Below are 25,442 nucleotides of genomic sequence, written 5' to 3'. Positions count from 1 at the left end.
TAATTGCAAAAACGATAGTAATTGAATTAAACATTGAATATGTATTAATGATTGAAAAAAATGTTTGGTCAATCTTCTTATTGAACTTGCTATCGGTAAATAGTCTAAATACAACTGATTTCAAAAGTCATACGAACGCACCGCCGCCAAAAAGCCGCTCCCATACAATTGAAGTTCTGCTGTCATTTTAAAACAACGATTTCAAAAGCGAAGATAGGCCCGTTCATATCCGACCAAACATTCTCGTTTGGTGCGCACCACCAGTGGAATCGCACAATGCGATTGGTTGCCGAGTTCGCATCACGCGTGCGATTGGTCGCCAGTCGCAACTAGTTGCGTTGGACTGCACGATTAGCTCGCATTCACACGAATGAATGAATGGTGAACACAATCAGAGAAAAATGCCCGCAATTGACGAACTTCGATTTTCGCGGTAGGCCTCCTGTCCCCATTCTTGGTCCCCATAGACGGGCCCTATGGGGACCAACGAAGTGATATAAAAGTAAATGTTTTAAAACGACATGCTTAAATAATATATATCTATGTCCCGAGTACTAACTTCGTTATTGTTGAATAAATAGGGAAAAAATCGGCTAAGTGCGAGTCAGACTCGCACACCGAGGGTTCCGTACAAACCTGTAGGTATATATTATTTATATGATGAAACTAAAAATTTACGGTTTTCGCAATTTTTCCTTTATCTGTGCTATAAGACGTAACTTCGTGCCAAATTTCATGATTCTGAGTTCACGGGAAGTACCCTGAAGGATTTGATTCCCTTGCGAGTGTCGAAAATTTGCGGAAATTTGCGGAAATTTGCGGCATAAACGGCTGTATCTTTTGATTGCGTTGGCTTAAAAGTTTGATTTTTTCACAGCTCCAAGGGACAGTAGACCTGGATTTGATATACATTCCAGCTTGATACTTCCACGCGTTCCTGAGAAAAAGGGCCTTGACAGACAGACAGACGGACGGACGGACAACAGAGTGATCCTATAAGGGTTCCGTTTTTTCCTTTCGAGGTACGGAACCCTAAAAAACTTTAAATATTTCATATTTCTGTCTATTTTCCTCGTAATGTAACTGAAAAGCAGAGTATAACGAGGGAATAAATGCGAATTTTATCCGATTTGATTTGCGAGAGCAAACATAAAACACGCATATAAAAAAGATAACGAAAAATCAAGAGATATCCTTTTCGTAATTAATTTAAAACATTGGATAATATAATCTTGATTCTATGTAAGATAACAGTTGTTTATGTTCCTCGTGTTATCCAAAAACTCGTTTGAGCACTTCAAATTCCATTCATTTTATACACGACATTGATAGACGGGCTGGATAAAAAACGGAATTTAGACTTGGAGTTAACATTTAAATTAACATTGCAGATTTTGTTGCCAATATCAACATAGTTTTTTAAATCGACATTTTTTATGTGGTAACATTATCCGACGACCCGTCTGGCCTTGTGGGTAGTGACCCTGCCTATGAAGCCGATGGTCTCGGGTTCAAATCCTGGTGAGGGCATTTATTCGTGTGATGAGCATGGATATTTGTTCCTGAGTCATGGGTGTTTTCTATGTATTTAAGTATTTATAAATATTATATATGTCGTTGCCTAAGTACCCTCAACACAAGCCTTATTGAGCTGTGGGTCTTAGTCAATTTGTGTAATAATAATGTCCTATAATATTTAATATTTATTCCTATAATATAATTATTAAACTCGTTATTGCAGTTGTTTATTGTTGTGAATTTTAATTATTATAAATTATTTAAACCGTCTATGCCACCTTCAAATTAAATCAAATCAAAAATCAAATTGCGAACAAAAGTCCATAATGTGTTAGTAACATACTAATACTTAAATCTAGGGTTAGTACAAACATGACATTAAAACAATTTTTTTCATTATCGGGCAAATAATTGGACACCTTATACTAAAAAGGACTGTGTTTAATATTCACACAATTCCAGTAACTTTTCAGAATTAATGTTATTTGGGTTACTTGAATTGTGTGAATAAGTAATTAGAATTTCATTGCAGTTTTAGTACAAGGTGGCCAGTAATTTGGGGTTTGTAATCCGGATCCGAAATGTATGAAATTATCCGGATCTGGATTCGAATCTTCCCATACATTTCAGATCAGTCATGCAAACCCTACCAGTAATAGACGGTTTACCAGATTAAATACTACAACAACAAAATGTTATATGACACGTTATGTAACAGAGACCCGTTTTTACGGATTCCAAGGTTTTGTAACCTTTTGTCCTATACAGCTCGTATTTCCCAACCGATTCTCATGAAATTTGGTGAGCTCGATAAATAAACTAATTATTAATACTTAAATGCACCGTTATCACAAACAAATATCACTTATTATGGAACAATATTACACAAATCAACTTATCCCCTCAGTTAGCTGAATAAGGATCGTGTTGTGACAATATAATAATATAAGTACATAAAAAATAGACAAATAAGGATAATTACATAAATATATAGCAAACATCCATAACGCAAACAAATTTAATATCTGTGATGAAAAAAAATGTCCTAACCAGAATTTGAACCTCCTGTTTCGTAGACAGGAAAAGTATCACTACCGACTGACTTCGAACACGGACATCTCTCCCTTCACGAATCCCGTCGAGGGCCGTATATCCCTATACTACTTAGTAACACCACTATTCCGGGGTCATAAACCTAAACTTTATACGCATACATACATAAACACCTTATTTTCTTACAGAAATCGGTTTGCGCTATAACCGTAAATTGTTTGGGTGATAAAATACCGTTTTTCGTTAAACCCTTTAACGGACATGGATTCTTAGAAGTTACGCTAAATTGAACCCTATTACTTTGAAATAAACTCAAAATCTTTGTGGGAAGTCTACTCCCTTTGCCTCACAAAGGCTTAAGAGGAAAATGGAGGCGGGTTGAGTGGCTTTTGAGGACCCGGGGACTCTCGCCTGAGCGGCTCCGCTAAATTCTTTTCAAATAGTTTTCTTTAGTCGAGTGTTGTTTCTGTGAAGACGGACAAAAAAGAGCAAAAATTTAACGAGGAAGTAACATACTTTTCACCACACCAGCTGGTAAAAAAAGTTGTATTTTATCTACATATATGGCAAAATAATCTAATTTTGAGTTGTTTCCTTATGTTGGCTGAGAGAATTGACTTTTAAATAATGATTTCGAATAATATATATTTAATAACATTCATTTAAATTAAATTGATTTTGTTTGATATTTTTACAGTTAGTACTTTCCTTGTTCGTGTGGTGATAAATTTAATGTTGCGTTTCAGTGCTGTGGCAAAATTTATTTAAACCGCGCAACGCCCAAGATTCCAATTTACGAACTTTTTTGGAATCTTTCTCTTGCTCGGGTATCAATTAGCAGGAGAGTTTAAACAACAACTTTGCCCCCTTGTAAAACAAATAACTATTTTATGACGACAGCAAATAAAACTGTTAAAGATTACAATAAAGTGTATTGAATTGTTATTTCAAAGTATAAGGTTTTGACCAGATTAAGACCAGTTTTGTGGCCAAATACGATGTGTCATAACAAACAAATATTGTTGCATTTACAACAAACAAATAGTGTGGCAGACTGCCAACTTACAGGACGCATTATGAAGCAAAATAACATGTATTATTGTTTGGTATTTCTTAATATCGCGTGAATGCAACATAATATACAATATTGCCTGCAACATAATATATACTGGCGCCCTAAATTTTCTACTCTTTATTACCGGACTGGAAGACTATTAGTATAACACTGGAACCCGATATTTTTTTTTTGTATATAGCTTTATTTTAGGGTTCCGTAGTCAACTAGGAACCCTTATCGTTTCGCCATGTCCGTCTGTCTGTCTGTCTGTCCGAGGCTTTGCTCCGTGATCGTTTATGCTAGAAAGCTGCAATTTGGCATGGATACATAAATCATACATGGCGACAGAACCGTAAAACAAAAAGTACCTAAAATTTTTTTTAGGGTATCTCCCATACATTTTTTTTTACATTTCTTTGCTTTAACCCAATGGTGTGCGATATCATTGGATCTTCTAAGCTGAATAAGGGTTTTCAAAAACTATTTTTTGATAAAGTGAATATTTTCGGAAATAATCACTCTGAATTAAAAATTATAGTGTCCTTCTAACTTTTGGATCATGGGTCCAAAAAGAGGAAAAAACCGGGAAACTAAAGCTTATTAAATACTTTCAAGGAAGATGATAGCGAAAGTGATCTGGCCGTCCGTTTTTGAGTTAAGTATTGCAAAAAGTCTTTGCTTATTAGTAAAAACGCTAAGCGCTGCGAACGCTTGTAATGTACATGATACTTAATAATAGCACCCGTTTAGCCTATTCTGACAAGGGATTATTAATCAATGTTCTTAACTGTTGACGACTGTTTCATTTTACATTTACATTGCTCATTGGCGTCCATTTTATGTGTCATATAAATCGAAACTAAGTGTAAGTAGGTTCGGCAAAAAAAATAACGAGACCTGAGGGCCTACCGCGAACCACGTTCGACGTGTTGCCTCTCTGTCGCACTTGTAAATTCGTACGTAAGTGTGACAGGGAGGCAACACGTCGAACGTGGTTCGCGGTAGGCCCTCTGTTCATGGGAACATTGCAAATATGAAATGAAACCGGATTGGATATTTGTTTTCAATCACCTTGTTGAACTCCACGAAACGCTCAATCACCGAAAAGCCTGTATTTACTCTCTAATTGGAACAATTAATTGACACTGGAGCTAGCTCTTTTATTGGCTGAGCGAAGTGCGTGGTGGAAATGTAAGCGACAACAGCGGCAGATTTCTGATTTCAAAACCATTCGGGGCATCTCTAATTGCATATTATTATATTATTATTATAACGAGCCCATTGTGTCCCACTGCTGGGCAAAGGCCTCCCCCCTCTTCTTCCACTCATCCCGGTTTTGAGCTACGACCGACCAGTCCCTCAAATAGGAGTCTAAGTTATCCCGCCATCGCCGACGAGGTCTGCCAGATCCCCGGTTTGACTCGTGGGGCACCCAATCCGTGGTTATCTTGTTGCATATTATAGTGTTTTTTCTTTCTCAACAGGTAAAGTGATGTGAATGCCGCGTGATGGAAGAATACTTCGATGACGTGTTCCTGAACGCGAGCACGAACACAACGCGTTCTGGGGGCTACGGGGAACCCGAATCCCTGGACCTGCTGGTTCCTCTCAGCATCACCTACGCCATCATCTTCGTGGCCGGCATCCTCGGCAACATCAGCACTTGCGTGGTCATCGCCAGAAACCGTTCCATGCACACGGCGACCAACTTCTACTTATTTAGTTTAGCGATCTCCGATTTAATGCTTCTAGTTTGCGGATTGCCCTTTGAGTTCCATCGATTATGGAACCCTTATACTTATCCCCTTGGAGAAGCGCCGTGTATAATTCTTGGTTTAGCTTCAGAGACTTCAGCTAACGCTACAGTGTTAACTATAACAGCTTTTACAGTAGAACGATACATCGCCATCTGCCGTCCATTCATGTCACATACAATGTCAAAACTGTCTAGGGCTGTTCGTTTTATCGTAGTGATATGGTTCATGGCGCTGTGTACTGCCGTGCCTCAAGCGATGCAATTCGGTTTGGTGACTTATGTGGAGAACGGACAAAATGTGTGCGCGTGTACAGTGAAAGGTCATGGTGTGCATCAAGTGTTTGTGATATCTAGTTTCGTGTTTTTCGTGGTGCCGATGTCGGTGATAACTGTGTTGTACGCGCTGATCGGGGTGAAGTTGCGGACGTCGAGGATCTTGCACCCGGTGAAAAAGCTGTCGGTGGAGAGCAATGGCCGACCGGCGGGCGCCACGCGGTATAGGAACAGCGCTTCGCAGAGGAGGGTCATACGAATGTTAGGTGAGTTTTTAACCCTTTTAGAGTCTGTGCGGAAAGAAAAGAGTCGTGGAAAGTAAGGGAAACCATACATTCTTTCACTCTTCTCTTTCTGCACAGACTTTAAGACATACAAGATTAGTTTCGGCCCTGAGATAGTGTCGCCCAAGCAGTTTACATATGGTAATAATGTGCTTATGATGACATATAGGCAAATAAAATGTCAGGGCTTACCGGTCCTTTCGACGACTAATTTCAAAACATTTTAATTGGAATGCTACGCAATCCTTCATCCTTTTATTGATGTAAAAGTTTTATTGCATCAAAATATTTTTGCTTGCATCTTTGACAATATTTTTTGGCAGTTTTGTGGTAAATCCATTCGTGATTGCGAATCTTTTTTAGTTGTTTACATCAGTGATATTCAATGAAGAAAACATTGTTGAAAAAGTCTTTTATCTAAGCATCTCCTTGTCAGTAAAGTAAATTAGTACCACTAAAAATCCGCAACATGGCGAAGGCCAAATAAAATCAAAAATCAATGAAATATGAGAGAGCAGGCGTATTACAGTAGTAACGATAATTGAGAATTGTATGATACAGCATACATACTTTCTTATTATCAGTCTATTCAGCCACCAAAATCGATGGCTCCCCGGTGTGATACCATAAATAATCCGCAATGAATGATACTTCCAGCTACCACCTATATATTATAGCATACCTTGGAAGATAAGCACATCCATAATATGCTATGGAAATACTAGTCCTGTAGCGATATTTGGAGCTCTAATTTAAAAATAATAATAAAGTCAATTCTTTTTCCGTTGTGAATACTTTGTTAAGATGCAAATCTTACATTTCGTTTTGTGTCCTATATAAAATTTGCTTGATAAATATTTTTACATTGAATTATTTTGGAGAAAAATATTCGAGAGAAAACGTGTAACTGTATTGCATTAAGGATAGTTTTTGTGTGGGAACATAGTTTGTGTCAATTACGGCCATAGCAATCTGATACTGTCATGCTTTTCAAACTGACACAAAAAATAATAAGCGTAAAAAAATTGCTTACGTCACATTTAATCGTTTAAATATGCCAATCAAATGTTTTTGTGTCTTATTAAGGCATTGCTTTATAAGATTTTTGATGATTTTGTTCTAATAGGCTGTTATTACCGCTACAGAAGAATATTAAAGTTATTAGAATATGGGTCATTGAGAAAGTTGTAGCATTCTTCTTCACTGAACAGATCGTTAGAAACTAGTACTATCGCGTCACTTTCATTTGTGGTACAGTATCAAAACAAAGTAATAAGACATAACAAACAAACAACAAAGTATATAAAACAAAGTAAGCGAGCACCAATAACTTTAAAAATAGACGAAAAAAACCGGCCAAGAGCATGTCGGGCCATGCTCAGTGTAGTTACTCTACCGTCACAATAAGCTAAACTGGAGCTTAAAGTATAGTAAATTGTTAACCAAGGGATGAAACGGTACCTTTTACGCGAGTTAAACAAATAGGCAAATTTGCATAATCAGTACCTAATTAAAGTCTTTTTACTATGAAGGGGAAACTTTTTGCGATAACTCAAAAACAGCTAAACTGATCATGTCCGCTATAGTTTTAATTTAAAGTCTTTCTTAAGCTCTACTTCCACGATTTTTTCCATATTTTTTGGACCTATGGTTCAAAAGTTAGAGGGAGGGGGACACATTTTTTTTTCTTTCGGAGCGATTATCTCCGAATATATTCACTTTATCAAAAAATGTTTGTTAATGACCCTTATTAGTTTTGAAAGCCCTTTCCAACAATACCCCACACTCTAGGGTTGAAGCAGAAAAAAAAATTCACCCCCACTTTACGTGTAGGGGAGGTACCCTCAAAAAAATTAAATTTTTGGATTTTATTGTACGACTTTGTCGGCTTTATTGATTTATATATCCATACCGAATTTCAGCTTTCTAGCACTAACGACCACGGAGCAAAGCCTCGGACAGACAGACAGACAGACAGACAGACAGACAGACAGACAGACAGACAGACAGACAGACAAACAGACAGACGGACATGGCGAAACTATAAGGGTTCCTAGTTGACTACGGAACCCTAAAAAAGACTGTATATCGATACATGTGTCAGTCATACAATGAAAGTTTTGTTCACCTCATTCGTGTTAGCATTGATGAATCAACATTGTACTAGGGAATTTCACAATAAACCAATATGGTATTGTGTAAGGGACATGTCCTCGCAGAGTGCCCTAATGCGCACTCGTGTCTCAACCCTGGGCAGACACATATTACGACCGGAGGAGTTAAGGTCTCTCGAGATCAAAAAGATCCTGCAGCTGTTTGAAGTTGCAGGTTTGGATCGAGAGTTGTAGTAGGTGGCGATCACAATAGATCAGATATGGTTACAGTGATAGATAGGCTGTAGAGCCTTACATAGTCCTTAACAAGAAGAAGATGAAGAAGAAGAAGAAATAGGGGCTTATAACGCATTTGTCATTTTTGCACCTAAAATTAACCTTTAACCTAAAAGGTTAATTTTAGGGTTTATTTTATTAAACCTTTTGAGGGTTTTTTCTAACTTATTTATGCAAAATTGTCAAATTGATCTAGATAAGAGACTGTTTTATTTTTTTCCATTTCATTGACCATTCTGTAACGCAGAGATAGGCGCCGACCACAAATCTAAATGAGATCGTTTGCTCTTAATTCAATTTCACAATAAAGTTATTGCTTTTTCTGATAAAATCAGAAATTAAACGCTGCTATATAAATTCCAGACTCGTGACAGCGAGTTTCCTAAAATACAAGAATAGATGTTTAATTAAAGATTTATTAGAACAGATTTTCAATGAGAGAAAGTAATCTTTTATCTGTGTTTTCAATACTCTCTGGGACAAGAATATTGTTAATTACTATTTTTATGATTTCTTACGGAGGAATTTGCAATCGAAGGCTGGATATATACCACAAAATACTTTTATATTCTTAACTATTAGGCTTAAGGTCCGCTCATTCTCCTACTTCTTTAGGACCACCCCACACTAGCGTCACCCGAGCGTCAGCATCTACTCAACTCTATGCAACGTTAGCGCAACTGCGTCGCGTCGCCATTTTCCATAGCGCTGACTAGACGCAGACGTTCAAAAAACGCTAGTGTGGGGTGCAGGGCTGCCAGATCATATAATTCGATATAAATTTCGTATAATCGGACTGACTATTGTATTTATTATGTTGTGTATCCAATTATGCCGACTGACCCAGTGATTCGCCATCATTGGATATAAAAAACACGGATGTTTATTTCGCCGTTCTATTTCACGACGGGTGACGGTTAGATTCGTTTGTCTATTAGGCACTGACCGTTTGATCGGTTTGGTGTTTTACATGTTGATTTATATAATTACTTTGAAATACATCTCATATTTTATTTCATGAGTAAGTTTTTTTTAACTTTATTGCACAGTAAAAAATATACAGTGACAAGAGGCGGACTTAATGCCACGCGGCATTCTCTACCAGTCAACCTTTAGGCCAAACAGAGAATCATAGTTGGTGCGGGGTATGTAAAGAACACTAAGACTTGACCCTTAAAATTAATAGGCACAAATATAAACGTAATTTTATTTCATGAGTAAGTATCGTAGTAACCGAAGACAATATTATATAAGTTTAATAATTTCCGCTACCTAAAGGTCGTCCGGAAGAGATAGCTTTTTAGCGATAAGACTGCCTGTTGTTTACCTCTAGAATCTCTATTCTTTGTTTTTTTTTTCTGTATTGAAGTGTGCAATCGTATTGTGTGTTGAATTAGAAAATTAAAAAAAATTGGATTCGGGTATGTCCTTTAACTACGTCCAAAAGAGAAGTGTGGGCACTGTGAATGTCATTTCGATTTGTGTGGTAGGGCACAGCACAGCGGATGACCTTCCAGATCTAGAGCAGAGCCCAACTGGGGAAGTACCTCCACCTTACAGAAATCCGCAGCCAAATAACACTAGACCATACTCATTAATACTCCTCTTCTTGTCCGAGACGTTTTTACATAGGTAGTCCGCTGTCGCTACAGCGCCGGATCTAAGTTCGTTTAATCATATAATAGTGTTGTGTTCCTGCCGGTGTACTCACTGGCAGCCAGAGCCAGGTTACCAGAGATAAAGGAGAGTGCGGAGTGTTAGAGTCGGCAACGCGCAAGGAACACCTTTCGAGTTACAGGCGTCCATAGGCTACGGAGACCGCTATCAAGCGAGCCGTTTGCTTGTTTGCCTCCGGAGTATAAAAAACTCGTAAACATTTATGACTATCAATGTTAGAACTGTTCTTTATCGTCTTTCCCACTTCTAATATTAGAAAGTTATAAACCATGTTGTTTTCCACATCCCATAAACATATCTCTACAACAAGTCACACAACTCCTATAAATCTCGCCACAAAACCCTCGCAATTGATTCCCTTCAAGGCAATTGAACGCGGTTTTCATGCTGTCGCTATGTATTGTGTATAAACCGAGCAATAAATTAAAGATACTCCAGTAGTGTTGTCTCTAAGCGTAATTTCCCGTGGGATATTTTGTGGGATCATTTTACTACTTCTCGGAATATTCGAGATACATTTGGTGGTTTTTGTTCCTAAATGAATTGGATCTAGTGCGTTGTGTAGTCCAGTAGTGTAAACGCAATTTCCCGTGGGATTATTTTGTGGGATCATTTCCCTGGAATTTTCTTGATACATACTCCAATCTAATGGTTTTCATTCCTATAGTCGGACCAAGATACTGTGCAGGGAATTTGTAGTGACTATACTCTGTATCTTTAGATATTTAAAAAAAAGTAAACACAATCTACCCTCAAATGGCTCCTTAAGCCGCTCAGCTGAAGGTAGATGTAAACATTACATGCTCAAATAATGTAGGTTAAAGACAGTTCGTTCAGTGACACATACAGGCGGTTTTGTATTTGGTTGGTAAACCAATAAATGTTATACATACCCGAAAATCTACAAATTGTTTGTTTATTTTTATTTAAATACCTAAAGATACAGACTATAAGTGTGGCCATGTCACCATTAATGTCAAATTTCTATGAAAATGTGAAGTTTATAGTGATATAATGATAATGAAGTATTAATTTACTGATATTGTATACGTATATACTTAATTAAGCAAAATGATTATCCAATTTTTAGATTTGTGTACCAACTAACCTTTGCTGCATTTCTAAAAATAGAGGTGGTTCCCTGATCCCTATAAGACAGGTTTACCTAGTTTAGGGCTCAGGACACTATTCCTAGGCTTTCCAACAATAGAATGCTTCTAAAAATGTAATACTTTTCTACTGTGTAATAAGCTGCAATTTTGATACAAAAAAAAATGATAAATCATCTTATGATAAAAAAAATATAAATACAATAAAAATACAAATATTATAGGACACAAATTGACTAAAGTCCCACAGTAAGCTCAATAAGTCTAGTGTTGTGGGTACTTAGACAACGATATTTACATAATATATTAATAAGTATAAATACTTAAATGTATAGAAAACACCCATGACCCAGGAACAGATATTTGTTCCTGATCATGGATGTTTTCTATGTATTTATCTATATACGTATGTATATCGTCGCCTAGTACTCGTAGTACAAGCTTTGCTTCGTTTGGGGCTAGGTAGCTTTTTGTAGGATTGTCCCCAAATATTTTATATTTATTTATTTAAAGATAAATAAGGTACCCGTCAATGATCGTAAGTGATGATTTTAAGCATTCAAAATTTCATATTTTTAGAAGTGTGTTGTATCCATGTTCGCTGGTACCATAGACAAAAACTATAATTTCAGATAAATCTTAAGCAAAAAAAAAAAAGAAAAAGAAGGGTTTTCTACACAAACTCATTTCGCATGAGTTATTTATAAATTATCCAATATTACCTCACCCGAATAAGATTTAACGTATTACGGTTTTGATCTTATTTTCATACGACCTTGATCGCTCACGCTGATTGGGGCATGCAAAATGAAGTGAAAGTCGTACATGAGATACGCGCCAATCAAGAAAGCCAGTTCATAACAAATTGTTAAATTTCCGTGGTTAAATTGGCCTAGTGGGTTTGACGACCGGTTTGGCCTAGTGGGTAGTGAAGGGTCAGGGGCCTACGAAGCTGATGGTCCCGGGTTCAAATCCTGGTAAGGGCATTTATTCGTGTGATGAGCATGGATATTTGTTCCTGAGTCATGGGTGTTTTCTATGTATTTAAGTATTTATAAATATTTATATATTATATATATCGTTGTCTAAGTACCCTCAACACAAGCCTTATTGAGCTTACTGTGGGACTTAGTCAATTTGTGTAATAATGTCGTATAATATTTATTTATTATTATTATTATTTATAAATTGGAATCAACCTCCGGGAATATTACCAGGGAAAATTCAGAGAATAGTATCAGTACATCACTAATTCTAAAGCTAAATTTGGAATCGTGTTTTGTTGAAAGCACACCCTTTCATGTCGCGTATCTTTGAACAATTAAACATAGCCTCCTAATTTACCCTTTATTTCTAACAATGTCTTTTAATTATTCCTCTGACTTAGTGGCAATTATAATTGTAATTATTTAGCCTAATTTGTGAGATATACGGCCTGATTCGAACTTTAAGATACATCAAAAATTTCCTAGAGATACGATATGGATAGATCAGTGTCAAAAGTGACGTTTTTATTTAAAGAAACGTCATTTTTGACACTGATATATCTAATCTATATCGTATCTTTAGCAAATGTTTGACGTATCTTAAAGTTCGAATTGGGCCAACGGTCTCGGTTACAATTGTTGCGTATCTTTTGTGAGTCTAACACAGACTACATACATAGACACCGCATTATGAAGCGTTTCAAAGAGCATGAGTTAACCACAAAGAGATACATTTTATTTATTTCAAAGTCAAGTCAAAGTCAAAGTCAATATTTTCTTCATTCAAATAGGCCTAGCAGCAAGAACTTTTAAATCGTCAAATTTTACAAATATCATCTTAATCTAAATATCAGAGCAATTTATTGATGCAGTTATTATTGTTCTAAAAAAAACATTGAATTATTATAGATAATAATATATAAACTTAATTTTTGTAGTTTTACATGTATGTAAAATGTATAATTGTTGGTGCAATAAAGAATATTTACTTACTTACTTACTTACTTAATAATAAGAATTTCACGAAATAATCGTCAAACACCAAAATTTATAAATTTCTACGAATCGAGCATCGCAACTGAGTTGTATACTACACCATTTTATATTTTCTCGCCCCAGACTAGCGTCTCCCGAACGTCGACGTCTAGTGAACTCTATAGCTGCTGCTAGACGCAACGTCGGCGCAACGCAGCGACGTCATTTTCCATAGCGCTGACTAGACGCTGACGCTCAAAAGACGCTAGTGTGGCACTAAATTACACGAGTACCGGTCGTAATTGTCGGCACAACTGAAATTAATGACCTCTTTTTTGAAACTACGCCACTGACAAACAAGCATACGGTCCAACTGATGGTAAGTAGTCACCGTAGCCTATGGACGCCTACAACTCCAGAGTGATGGGTGTTACATGCGCGATGCCAACCCTAACACTTCGCACCCTAGTTAGGTTCTGGCAACATTACTCAGCAACAACACTATGAGTAGAGCCTAGTGTTGTTTGGCTGTGATGTTCTGTAAGGTGGAGGTACTTCACCACTTGGGCTCTGCTATAGATCTGGAATTACATCCGTTGTGCTGTGCCCAACCACACAAAGTGAGATGACATTCACAATGCCCATAGGTACCTCTTGTTGGACGTCGTTTAAGGACATACCCGGATCCACCCAAGATGTATTTAAAGATTTGGCGCCCCGGGCCAGCCGCCCTGTCGCCCTGTCTCGCAGCCTGGCGCCCCGTGCCATGGCCCCCTTGGCCCTAGGGTAAATACTAAATACGCCCCTGACCATCCACCTCGATTGTCTGATGTGCTCCGTCTAGTAGTTGGTAATAGGTGGTTTGTGGAGACTAACGAGATTGTACTTTATTTGCGAGCTCTCTCGAAGGCACCTTTGCCACAGATTTCATGATACTGTCAAAAACAAACAGGCCATTGACAACTATTCAAAGGTTGAAGATAATCAGGGGGCCTAGTCAAGATGACAAGTATACCGCGACAAGCGCCAAGTGAAAAGAATAAATGTATCGGTGGCAGATGCTAGATCGCTGGCGTGGGAAGCGCTGGTGGCCTAGCGGTAAGAGCGTGCGACTCGCAATCCGGAGGTTGCGGGTTCAAACCCCGGTTCGTACCAATGAGTTTTTAGGAACTTATGTACGAAATATCATTTGATATTTACCAGTCGCTTTTCGGTGAAGGAAAACATCGTGAGGAAACCGGACTAATCCCAATAAGGCCTAGTTTACCCTCTGGGTTGGAAGGTCAGATAGCAGTCGCTTTGGTAAAAACTAGTGCCTACGCCAAATCTTGGGATTAGTTGTCAAGCGGACCCCAAGGCACAACCCAAGGCTCCCGTGAGATGTGGCAAAATGCCGGGGCAACGCGAGGAGGAATCATTTGTTGTTGTTGTTATTCTAAAGCCCTCAGAGGTGCAAAGGGCCTTCACAAGCTCGCGCCACGCCTTCCTATCTTCAGCCCGCCTTCTGGCCTCGCTCCAGCTCAACCCGACCGCTCGTAGTTCACTTAGGACGGACCGTTGCCAAGAGTGTTTTGCGTGAACTCTTTACATAGGGGTAGGAAAAAAATAGGTAACCGAAATATGGATTTTTAACATTTTGGTATCACTGGTGTCGTTAGTTTTGACTAATTGACTGACTCTTCAATAACTTCTTCTTATTTAAATTTTACGATTGTTTTATTTTTAGTATTTTAAAATGAAACATTAAAAAAATTAAAACGTTGGTGATTCTACATAAAATAGCAAAAAAATCGCAAGAGCTGCTTGTGTGCCGTGCCGTATAAGGTGGGAAAGGGGGCGTCCATTAATCGCGTCATATTGTATAGGGGGGGGAGGGGGTCAGCAAAAAATCACCAATGATCACCACAGGGGACGGGGGGGGGGTATGGACACGTATCACGTGTATTTTTTTTCATCTGTGCTATACTGTATTATAGTCAATAAAATAAAAATAATAGTTTTCCGCCCTTCAATTAACCAAACTGTCAAAACACGTGTACTTAGGTTCATTTGTTAGAAAACTGTTTTTTTTTTTTTTTTTTTTTTTTTATTTATTGAATAAACAAACAATTTACAGTCTATAATTTAATACAAGACCCATCGTAGGCAAAACCTTGAGGAGGTTTGTGTGCCGATGGGGAGTTCAGAGAACAATACATATATTAATGTCTTATGTCTAAATTAAAAAGTTCTTTAGTTATCGAAAAAAATACACGTCATATTGGATGGGGGGGGGGGGGGTCCTGAAAATATCACCAAAGATCACCATGGGGGAGGGGGGGGGGGGGTCTAAAACAAGCCAAAAACGTATGACGCGATTAATGGACGCCCCCAAAGTGGTAGAAGGAAAGAACTATCGCCGGCCGTGTTTGGAACTCCGCTTGTTCTTGGGATGCCCGCTAGATGGCGTTAGGCTCGCGAACAGTGGGTTTGCCAGAATATATATGTTATCCATAGTACCGGGACGGAAATCATTTCGTAGGCGGCTTGTACGAAAATGCATTTCATTTTCCATTGTAATAAAACTCATAAACTTGGGCAATATTTCGTTTCCTCTACGGAAGTATTTCATCCCAAACGCTTTAATAAAACTTTTTATGGCAGTTATATTCATTGGCACAGATTAAATTTAAAACTTTATTTGTTGAAATTGAGAAATCTGTTGCTGTTAGGGATCCATATTCGCCTATTGGTACTCGTATATCTAAGGACGGGCCTTACGGGCACTAAGAATGGTGCTAGTTCAGCGGTGTCACTCACGAATTCGAGCCAATCGTGCAGTCTAGCGCAACTAGTTGCCACCAATCGTGCGCGTGATGCGAACACATCAACCAATCGCGTTGTGGCGTTAGACTGCATGATTGGCTCTAATTCGTGTGCGTGACATAATTTTAAAAGAATGAATGAATTTTAAGAATTTTTCGAGCAAAAAGTAATAATAGTACCTACATTGTGCAACAAGGAGGGTTGGTGAAATTTTGGAATCGAGGGTGGTAATTCTCGACAGCCCCAGGCTGGAGGGAAATAAAGACCCGAGTTTGCAATATTCTTACCCTCGGAGTTTCACACAATGTCTTTCATCAAACTTGCGAAGAAAAAACTAAATTTTAAGCGAAATAATTCTTAATACGGTGACATATCAAACATTCGTCTGCTATATATCTTTACACAATTAAGGGGCTGAAAGCTGTCAAAAAATGACAATCCAACCTGACAATGTTTGAACTGTCACCGTTATTAAGAATTACTTTGCTGAAAATAAAATTTAGTTTTTTCTTTGCAAGTGTGATGAAAAACATTGAGCGTAACTACGAGGGTAAGAATATTGCTAACTTGGGCCTTTAATTCTCTCGTTTACAATATATCCCTTACCCCCCTCGTTGCGCAATGTACTTGATTGTTTGAACTATTTGCCAAATAACATTATACAGATGATGCTTACTCTAATTATAGTGTGGGTTTTAAAAGTCGTTAAATATATTTCATGTCAAAAGAAACTACATCAAAGTTTATGTTACTATTTAAATTAGCATAATTAGCTTTGACGCAAAATTTCATTTGAGACTTTACTCGTGAAATTATTCTGCGTTAATATGCCATTCTCTCAGCGCTTCGCGTCTTAACTCTGGTCCTAAAATTTAAATCATAAATTTACATATAATCACTTATTTACATATACGTATACAGACATAGCAAATATAATATTATTAAAGGGATAATAGAGGGAAAAATCGAAGGGAAAAGAGGTAGAGGGAAAAAACAAACTACATGGATGGATAACCTTAGGAGATGGACGGGAATGGACGCTGCCACGCTGGGCAGAAAGACTGCAAATAGAGAAGAGTACCGGACTGTGGTAGCCGACATCCGTAGAGGATATGGTACCTGAAGAAGAAGAAGAATCACTTATTTTGACTCCTATATTGCAACCACAGTAGGCCGCGTAGCCAACGTTACAATCGCTCACGCTCCGTAGCGTAGCGTAGTCATCTCTCGCTATCACTCTTCTATATTAGTGACAGTTGCGTTTCGTTCGCCATGGAGCGTGAACGATATGCACGTTGACTACGCGGCCTGGTTTCTTCTTTTTTTTAAATGGCTATTCAAAGTTTAGAAGCTAAAATAATACTAACATGTATGTGTACCCCTTACATGTCATTAACTCTCGTATGCGGCCTGTCAAATTTGATCATTGAAAAAGTGACCTTGTCATTTAAAACAATAAATTTAAATTCCCACGCAGGGTAACCTTATCATACACAGACAAGGGGTTTAAGTGTCAAAAGGACTCTACGTGTTGTCGTCTGCTCCGCGCATGCCTTCCAAAGGGCCGGAACACCGTTGTTCCGTGATGGGAAAGATAAATAATACTTTGACGACCGGTCTGGCCTAGTGGGTAGTGACCCTGCCTATGAAGCCGGTGGTCCCGGGTTCAAATCCTGGTAAGGGCATTTATTCGTGTGATGAGCATGGATATGTGTTCCTGAGTCATGGGTGTTTTGTATGTATTTAAGTATTTATAAATATTTATATATTATATTTATCGTTTTCTAAGTACCCTCAACACAAGCCTTATTGAGCTTACTGTGGGACTTAGTCAATTTGTGTAATAATGTCCTATAATATTTATTTATTTACTTATTAATTTTACTTACAAATATAATAATTCTTACACAGATTGACTAAGTCCCACGATAAAGTCAAGAAGGCTTGTGTTGTGGGTACTCAGACAACGATAATTATAATATACAAATACTTAAATACATAGAAAACACCCATGACTCAGGAACAAATATCTGTGTTCATCACACAAATAAATGCCCTTACCGGGATTCGAATCCAGGACCATCGGCTTCATAGGCAAGGTCACTACCACTAGGCCAGACCGGTCGGTCGTCAAAAATATTTAAGTTTGCACAATAATTACAGGTTTTGTTAATTCTAACGATTGTTCTATGATGAAGACATTGAAAGGAGAGTGAATGCTGGAAATCGTGTGAATGGGGCACTCAACGCTTTTATGAGCAGCCAGAAGGTGTCGCCAAAAGCACGGTTGGCTGTGCATAGAGGGGTGTTGGTGCCTACACTTATGTATGGTAGCGAAAGTTGGGTATGGCAGAAGAAACATCAGAGTCAAGTGAATGCAGTGGAAATGAGAGCGTTGAGAAGTGTGTGTGGTGTAAAATTACAAGTTAGAATTAGGAACAGTGTGATAAGGGAAAAGTGTGGACTGAACGAAGATGTAGTGACAAAAATTTTGAAAGGTATGTTGAGATGGTTTGGACACGTGGAAAGAATGAGTAAAAGAAGGTTAACAAAGAGAGTGTATAAGGGAGAAGTAAAAGAGGGAGCTGGAAGGGGTAGACCTCGGCGGACTTTCTCTGATCAAATCGGGGAAATCCTGAAAAAAGGCCAGGTCAAGACCACCCTAAACCGACGAGCGTGTATGAGGAATGTCATGAAAGTGAAGGAAGCGGAAGAGGTATGTCAGGATCGTAGCAAGTAGAAATCCGTGGTCTCTGCCTACCCCTTCGGGAAATAGGCGTGATTATATGTATGTATGTTACTTGTCGCATGGCAATAATGTCAATAATTATTTTATAAACTTTAAACTTAGGTACGGTTTGGGGTCACGTCGTAACCAAACCACCTAAACTTTCCTTTAACGAAACATGTTTGTTTATTAATAGAAACATAAAAACATTTCCTTCAAGTATGCCTTTTATTTACTACTGTACATCAAAAACCATTTGTTACCAAACCACAAAAATCCTCCCTCATCCTATTAAATATTTATTTTAACTGATTTATCCTAAAAAATATGACGTATCTCTTTGGTGTTTGGTAATTTAGAATATATTTACTCATAGAATTACATGAAAAAGTACCGAATAATACAAATTATATTTTTAACTCGTCTAGTAATACAACGTTAAATACGCGTGTATTTTTTTGATACGACCACATAACCAAAGGGTAGGTATTTTAGGCTTTAATGAACACACTTTCATAGGTTTTATAAAAACAGACGACTTTTCTTTTTCCATATAAAATAATACAGCAAGCAATGTCACTACTTTGTTTTAACTCAAAACGTCGCATTTAATAATGTGACGTCACAAGTTCTTGAGTACGGAATACATTGCAGCTCGAAAAAAAAAATTAATCTCTGGTAGTGAATTAAAAAAATCTTACAGAATCATTTTATAGCATTCAAACTTACGTCTAGTTTACGTTTGCAGTTATATTAAAAATACACACGTAGCTGCCCGTTACCTACCGTGATTTTTTTCACCTGATGGTCTCATCAGATCAGCGCATGCAAGCGCCAGCATCATGCTATACGAGTATGTAGACTATGTAGTACATTGTAGGAGAGGCCGGAAAACCGCTCTAAGATGGACGAGTGAGTTTAATAAATAATAAGAGTCCGTCTTTAGCGTTAATAGTGCTTTTCACGACTACTGCGAGGAAATAAGAAAACATTTGCTAATGCAAATAATAAATGTAAATACTTAATAGTAATTTATAAGTACTTTTATATATATTAATATTTTTATTGGCGTGAGAACAATTGTTCAAAGAAAGCAATGTATTTTTGTCAGGAATATTTATATTTTCTTCACTAAAAGAACAAATTTTTATAGCGTATTTGTATTTTTTTGTCAAACATAATTTATACCATCCAATTCAGTAAGTATTTTCAGATCCCGATATATATTTTATCACTTTTAAGAAGCGTTTTTCTGTTGTTTGCTTCAAACCGACTCTAAACTTAAGAGTTAAGCATTGCTAAAAAACCACAAACAGCTACAAAAGTAAAAACGTTAAGCGTAAATTGAATGGTTTTGACATTTCTTTTTTTTAACAAGTAATTGGTCCTATAATTAACCTAGTTTTATTTTTGAAGGAAAAAGTTGCGCCAAAAAAAGACCGTTTACCATCACCAATGACAAATGGTGATAACAATGATCACCAATGACAGATGATGATAACAATGAAACATTGTAGTAGTGGTAGTTTAGGTGCTACAGCTATTGCCAGCTGCAAAACTTAGTTTTAGACCATCTGTTGCCACATTTACGAACTGTGGCTTGAAAAAATAAAAGCATGCCCTCACGTCACCTTGTCACTCTTTCAAGACAAATAGGTCCTCGCGAACATTATCAACGAAGGCTATAAAGAGACCCTCGGAGCCCACTCTAATGTCGTTTTCGTGTCGTATTAATACATATTTATGCAAATATATTTAATCTCTTTCGAATGCGCTGGGGGATAAAGCCTTGTTCGGACTAGGCTAGTATTTTAGTCTAGTGGCGAGTAATTTAGTAGCTAAACGTGTCTGAACAACAAAAAATTAGTCAAGTGGATTAGTAAGTAATTTAGTCTAGTCAATCCATTTTATTCTATTTTTTTTAGTAGTTTAGTAGCGAGTAGCACCCACCACCACGCGTCCGTGCTCACTCGGCCGCCAACTAAACAAGTCCGAACCTGTCGATTTAGTCGAGTTCATTAGTTGACGTGAAAATGTAGAGTACAGAGTACCACTGACTTGTGAGCTTTACTCGACTGTAATGCGAACGATTTTTAGGCAGTAGCGAATAGTTTAGCTACTAAATTACTCGCCACTAGACTAAAATACTAGCCTAGTCCGAACAAGGCTTAAGAGCGTGTTTGTGTCGTCCATCTTTTTTATGACCATAAAATGACTAACCTTTTCCCGTGACATTGCCCGTCACTTTCAAAAACTTTCAACCTGATTTTCTCCCCCTGTGAGATGAGCATCCAAAAATCATAGTCCATGTTGACGTGTAAAAGTACCCTTTTGGCCTATTTGCTGAATAAATGTTAAAGTTGAAGTCAAAAATGCTTCTTTAACGGAGCTCATGTGTCACTACGTACAACTCACAAGATACGGTTTGTCGTGATCAAAAGATGTCCTTTGACTGGGTTGGTCCTTAGAATCGAAAGGTGGATTTGAAAAGTGGATTTAAATTTTTTTAGAACCCTCCCGTTCTCCCCCCTTTCCCGTTGTCAATTTTACCCTGATACCTATATCATTTAGGCTACTAAGCCAAGTTTGGTATTGTTTTCGTATAATTCGGGGATGCCGAATAGGAACCGTGCGCGTTGGAGGATCTGCCATCTTGTGGCCTGAATCGGAACCATAAACAAGTACCTTCACACGTCAGGTGTTTTCTTGTGCATAGTAGGTTCTGCCATCTTGTGGGCTACATCGGAACAGTAAACATCACATTTACGCCTCGCGTCAAAAATCTGACGGCTCCTGTGCTGCCTCCTATAGTTCATGCACGCTCCCTAATGGTATTGACAAGATTCTGAAGCAAAAACATAAGACGAAAAAAACCGGCCAAGTGCGAGTCGGACTCGCACAGGAAGGGTTCCGTACGATTATCTATAAAAACGGTCACCCATCCAAGTACTGACCCCGCCAGACGTTGCTTAACTTCGGGGATTGGATGAGAAATTGAGAACCTCGAGATTGGAACGAAATATTTATTTTATTCTGCTTTTAGTATTTGTTGTTATAGCGGCAACAGAAATACAATACATCATCTGTAGAAATTTCAACTGGCTAACTATCACGGTTCATGAGATACAGCCTGGTGACAGACGGACGAACGGACAGACGGACAGCGGAGTCTCAGTAATAGGGTCCCGTTTGAGCCTTTGGGTACGGAACCCTAAAAAACCTTTTTTTTCAGTAAGAACTGTGAAACTGTATTGGTTTCCGGAGTAAACAACCATTCACATTATCATTCTTAAGGCATTTTATGAAAAACAAACTCATAAAAACGAGCTAGACCAAAAGTTTTAGAGGTTAATACAGGTACTTAAATATGAGTCACGTCTGAAAATATCTATACGGACCAAGTGCCAAAAATATGTATGTAGTGTATACATACATATTTTTGGCACTTAATATATGGGCAATAAGGTCGTGTATACATATTTTTGGCACTTTCTCCGTATCGATATTATCAGACGTGACTGTACTAGTAGCTATTAAAAAGTTGATATCGCTGGAGGCCTAGGGGGGGCAGACGGCGCAGAGGGGCATACATTGTATGTAAAATTTGAGCTCTAGAGAAGGGGGGAGCTCTCAAATGTATCTAATCTATATCATTTAAGCTACCTAGTTTGATATCGTTTTAGTATAATAGAGGAAAACCGGGGACGCCGAGTTCATTTTATGGTATATCATTCCGATGTAAAAACTTAAAAAATATGAAAAATCTTTTTAAAATCCTCTTCACGTTAAAATCGCAGAACTAATTTAGTTTTAATTTGGTAAGAGATGGTATGAGTCCCGGGGAAGAATATAAGATAGTTTGTATCAAAAAAAACTCCCTTCAAATTGAAAAGGGAGGTGTAGGTTTGTATGGGGTATGTCCTTAAACTACGTCCAAAAGAGAGGTATGGGCAATGTGAATGTCATCTCGCCTTGTGTGGTAGGGCACAGTACAGCAGATGTCATTCCAGATCTAGAGCAGAGCCCAACTGGGGAAGTACCTCCACCTTACAGAAAACCGCAGCCAAATAACACTTGACCCTACTCATAGTGTTGTGTTCCTGCCGGTGAGTAAGGTTGCCAGAGCTCAACGAGGGGGGTGGGGTTAGGGTCGGCAACGCGCATGTAACTCCTCTGGAGTTGCAGGTGTACATAGGCTACGGACACTGCTTACCATCAGGCAGGCCGTATGCTTGTTTGCCACCGACGTAGTATAAAAAAAAAAAAAAAAAATGGGGAATAAAATAATAATTGCTCAGGTTATTTACGTCTACATCTTTTGTTGAAAATGATATCAAACTTGACTGAGAACTTAAACAATTATTAAACTCAGACGGCGCCAACGCTGTAAATCCCTCCCCTTACCCCTCCGCCCCCCTCACCTGCATAAAAAATCTGGGCGGCTCCACTTCTTAATTGATCTTAGAAACACAAAGATTAATTCTGCCAAAGAGAATCTTTTGTTCAGACGACGCCGTATTTGACCTTTTTATGCTTCCTGCAACTACGACTACAGCCTACTCGTATTACGACAAAAGCCGCGCGCTTTTTGTATTGTGCGTTACACTACACGTTGTATTACACTTAGTACCTACTCGCGATAGCGTCACGATTTATTCATGTTTATATTTAAGATAACAGTTAAATAATATTATATTGTGGCAATATTAGAACGTTACCCCGATTAATATAGGGCTAGTTGGGAAATAGTATCTTATACCCACTGACCTATCACACATAGACAGTTAGTCCTCATAAGGCTAATCTGCCAAAAGTGAAGCCGAAACACGATAGATGTGTGCGTGCGACGCTCGTGTCTTACGCTCAGCGACACATACATATATACAAAAACGGGTTGCCAGAGTTCATTTATTCCCCTTAAAGTAGATGGATTTTAACCACATCCTTATACTTGGCTATCAATCATTTGGGAGTGTGTATGTAGATATTAAATTTCTGTACTTTGTGAAATAATGTTTAAATAAAAAACGTTTATTTTTTTATTTTACAAATGTGCACAGATAATAGCTGGTAGAATTGACTTTGGAATAATGATTTTAAATGATAAATATTTAATGACGATCATTTGGATTCGATTTGGTTTGACTTTATTTGATATCTTACATTTAATATTTTCTTCGGGTTGGTGTGGTGAAAAGTTTTGTGTTTCACTTGGGGCAAAATTTGTTTAACCCTCGTAACTTGAAACCCTCGCAACGCTCAAGATTCCATTTTTCGACATTTTGGATCTTTATTTAGCTCGAGTAGCAATATTAGCACGAGCGGTTAAACAACAACTTTTCCACTTGTAAAACAAATAACTATTTATCGTCAGTACTAGTAATTGTACCTGCAGGCCTAGCCAAGGTGGCAATCGCTATTGCTTCGAACAACGAAACGCTTTGTGTCTCTCTATCAGTCTTCCATATAAGTGCGACAGTGACAGTTGCGTTTCGTTTTTACAGACCTTAACTGTAACACCTGTGTTCCACAAATAAAATTTACTTTACTTGCTCATCAAAATGGCGAGAGCATATTCGACTATGTTTAGTCGGTTTCCATATTGCATCGTTCCTATTTAATCTAATTTTTTCCGTCCATCTCGCAGACAGAAGCGGATCAGTCGGAAATTTAAAACGAATATCACACAAAATAAAAATATAAATTTAAACTGTAATTTTATAAAAGACAAAACATAATTTGAAATAAAAGAATGAAAAACTAAAAAAGAATATTTTCTATAGTCATACAAGGAACGTATAGTAAGCATATTAATTTTATTTTATCAGTGTAATCGTCATGCCTCATTTGGAGGAAAAAAGATTCATATCACCTGGCAACATTTATAAGTAATGGCGGCTGACGAAAATTTGGATTTTTGTATTTACAATTACGTAAAAATATCACATTAAACTGGATACCTACGCGTGAAATGTTATATCAGGCGGTTTGTTTTTATTCACTGATGTGTTGTGACACTCATTCACCGCACAAACAACTATCTTTCTTGTATTTTTTAATTTATAACCGGGAGGTGTACACAAACCAACTCGACCTTGAGTACTGCGAGGGCCGTTCGGATACGATGACACGAGGGCGACATAATGTCGTACTCGAAATGGCTTCACTAGGGATGTACAGACTAGGCATCTAGGCTAATTATAAATCTATGCTTATACCTTTAAACGAGCAATTCTTGTATATATATATATATATATATATATATATATATATTTCCGGGATCTCGGAAACGGCTCTAACGATTTTGCTGAAATTTGGTATATGGGGGTTTTTGGGGGTAAACAATCGATCTACATTAGTGTTATGTTTGGGAAAACGCGTGTTTTCGAGTTTTCATGCGTTTTTCTTTCGACGCAGAATATGGTCGCTAATTTCGTGTTACCGGCCACTGTCCGTCTGGTCCAGCGGGTTAAGACGCGGACGGCTAGAAACGAGTGTTACGGGTTCGAATCTCGCCCGGTGATTTTTTTTTTTATATGTTCAATTTTATATATAATTTTTTAATTTTTATTATTTTAGACAAGTTTAATTTAGTAACAAAATGTAGTTAAGATTATCACCTATACACCACCATATTACAATAAATAGTTATAACCGAGCAAAGCTCGGTCGCCCAGGTACTTGTATACAATCGTGATATAATAGAGAGCTTTTTTAGGTCCGGGTTTTGGCAACGAACCTTGCTGAGTTGCCAAAGTGAGGTACGATATTGAAAAGCTTGATTATATCACTATTGTATACAATACTTTTTCTACGAGTCAATAAAAATAA

The 25,442-nt window shown here is 37.8% G+C and overlaps 1 protein-coding gene across 2 annotated transcripts in view; it reads left to right on the top strand.

Annotated features, from left to right (window-relative positions):
- Positions 1-25,442, top strand: part of LOC133515458 (pyrokinin-1 receptor-like) — a 185,802-nt gene that overhangs the window by 32,378 nt on the left and 127,982 nt on the right. For both annotated transcript variants that reach the window (XM_061848010.1, XM_061848011.1), the window contains exon 2: positions 5,113-5,923. In XM_061848010.1, coding sequence (XP_061703994.1) covers positions 5,137-5,923 — 787 coding nt within the window. In that variant the 5' untranslated portion in view covers positions 5,113-5,136. The remainder of the gene's footprint in view (positions 1-5,112; positions 5,924-25,442) is intronic.

The sequence above is a fragment of the Cydia pomonella genome, chromosome 2 (genome assembly GCF_033807575.1).
Source record: "Cydia pomonella isolate Wapato2018A chromosome 2, ilCydPomo1, whole genome shotgun sequence".
In the NCBI taxonomy this organism is placed as follows: Eukaryota; Metazoa; Arthropoda; class Insecta; order Lepidoptera; family Tortricidae; genus Cydia; species Cydia pomonella.
The sequence above is the reverse complement of the archived record's forward strand: the minus strand, read 5'-3'. Positions and strand labels throughout refer to the sequence as shown.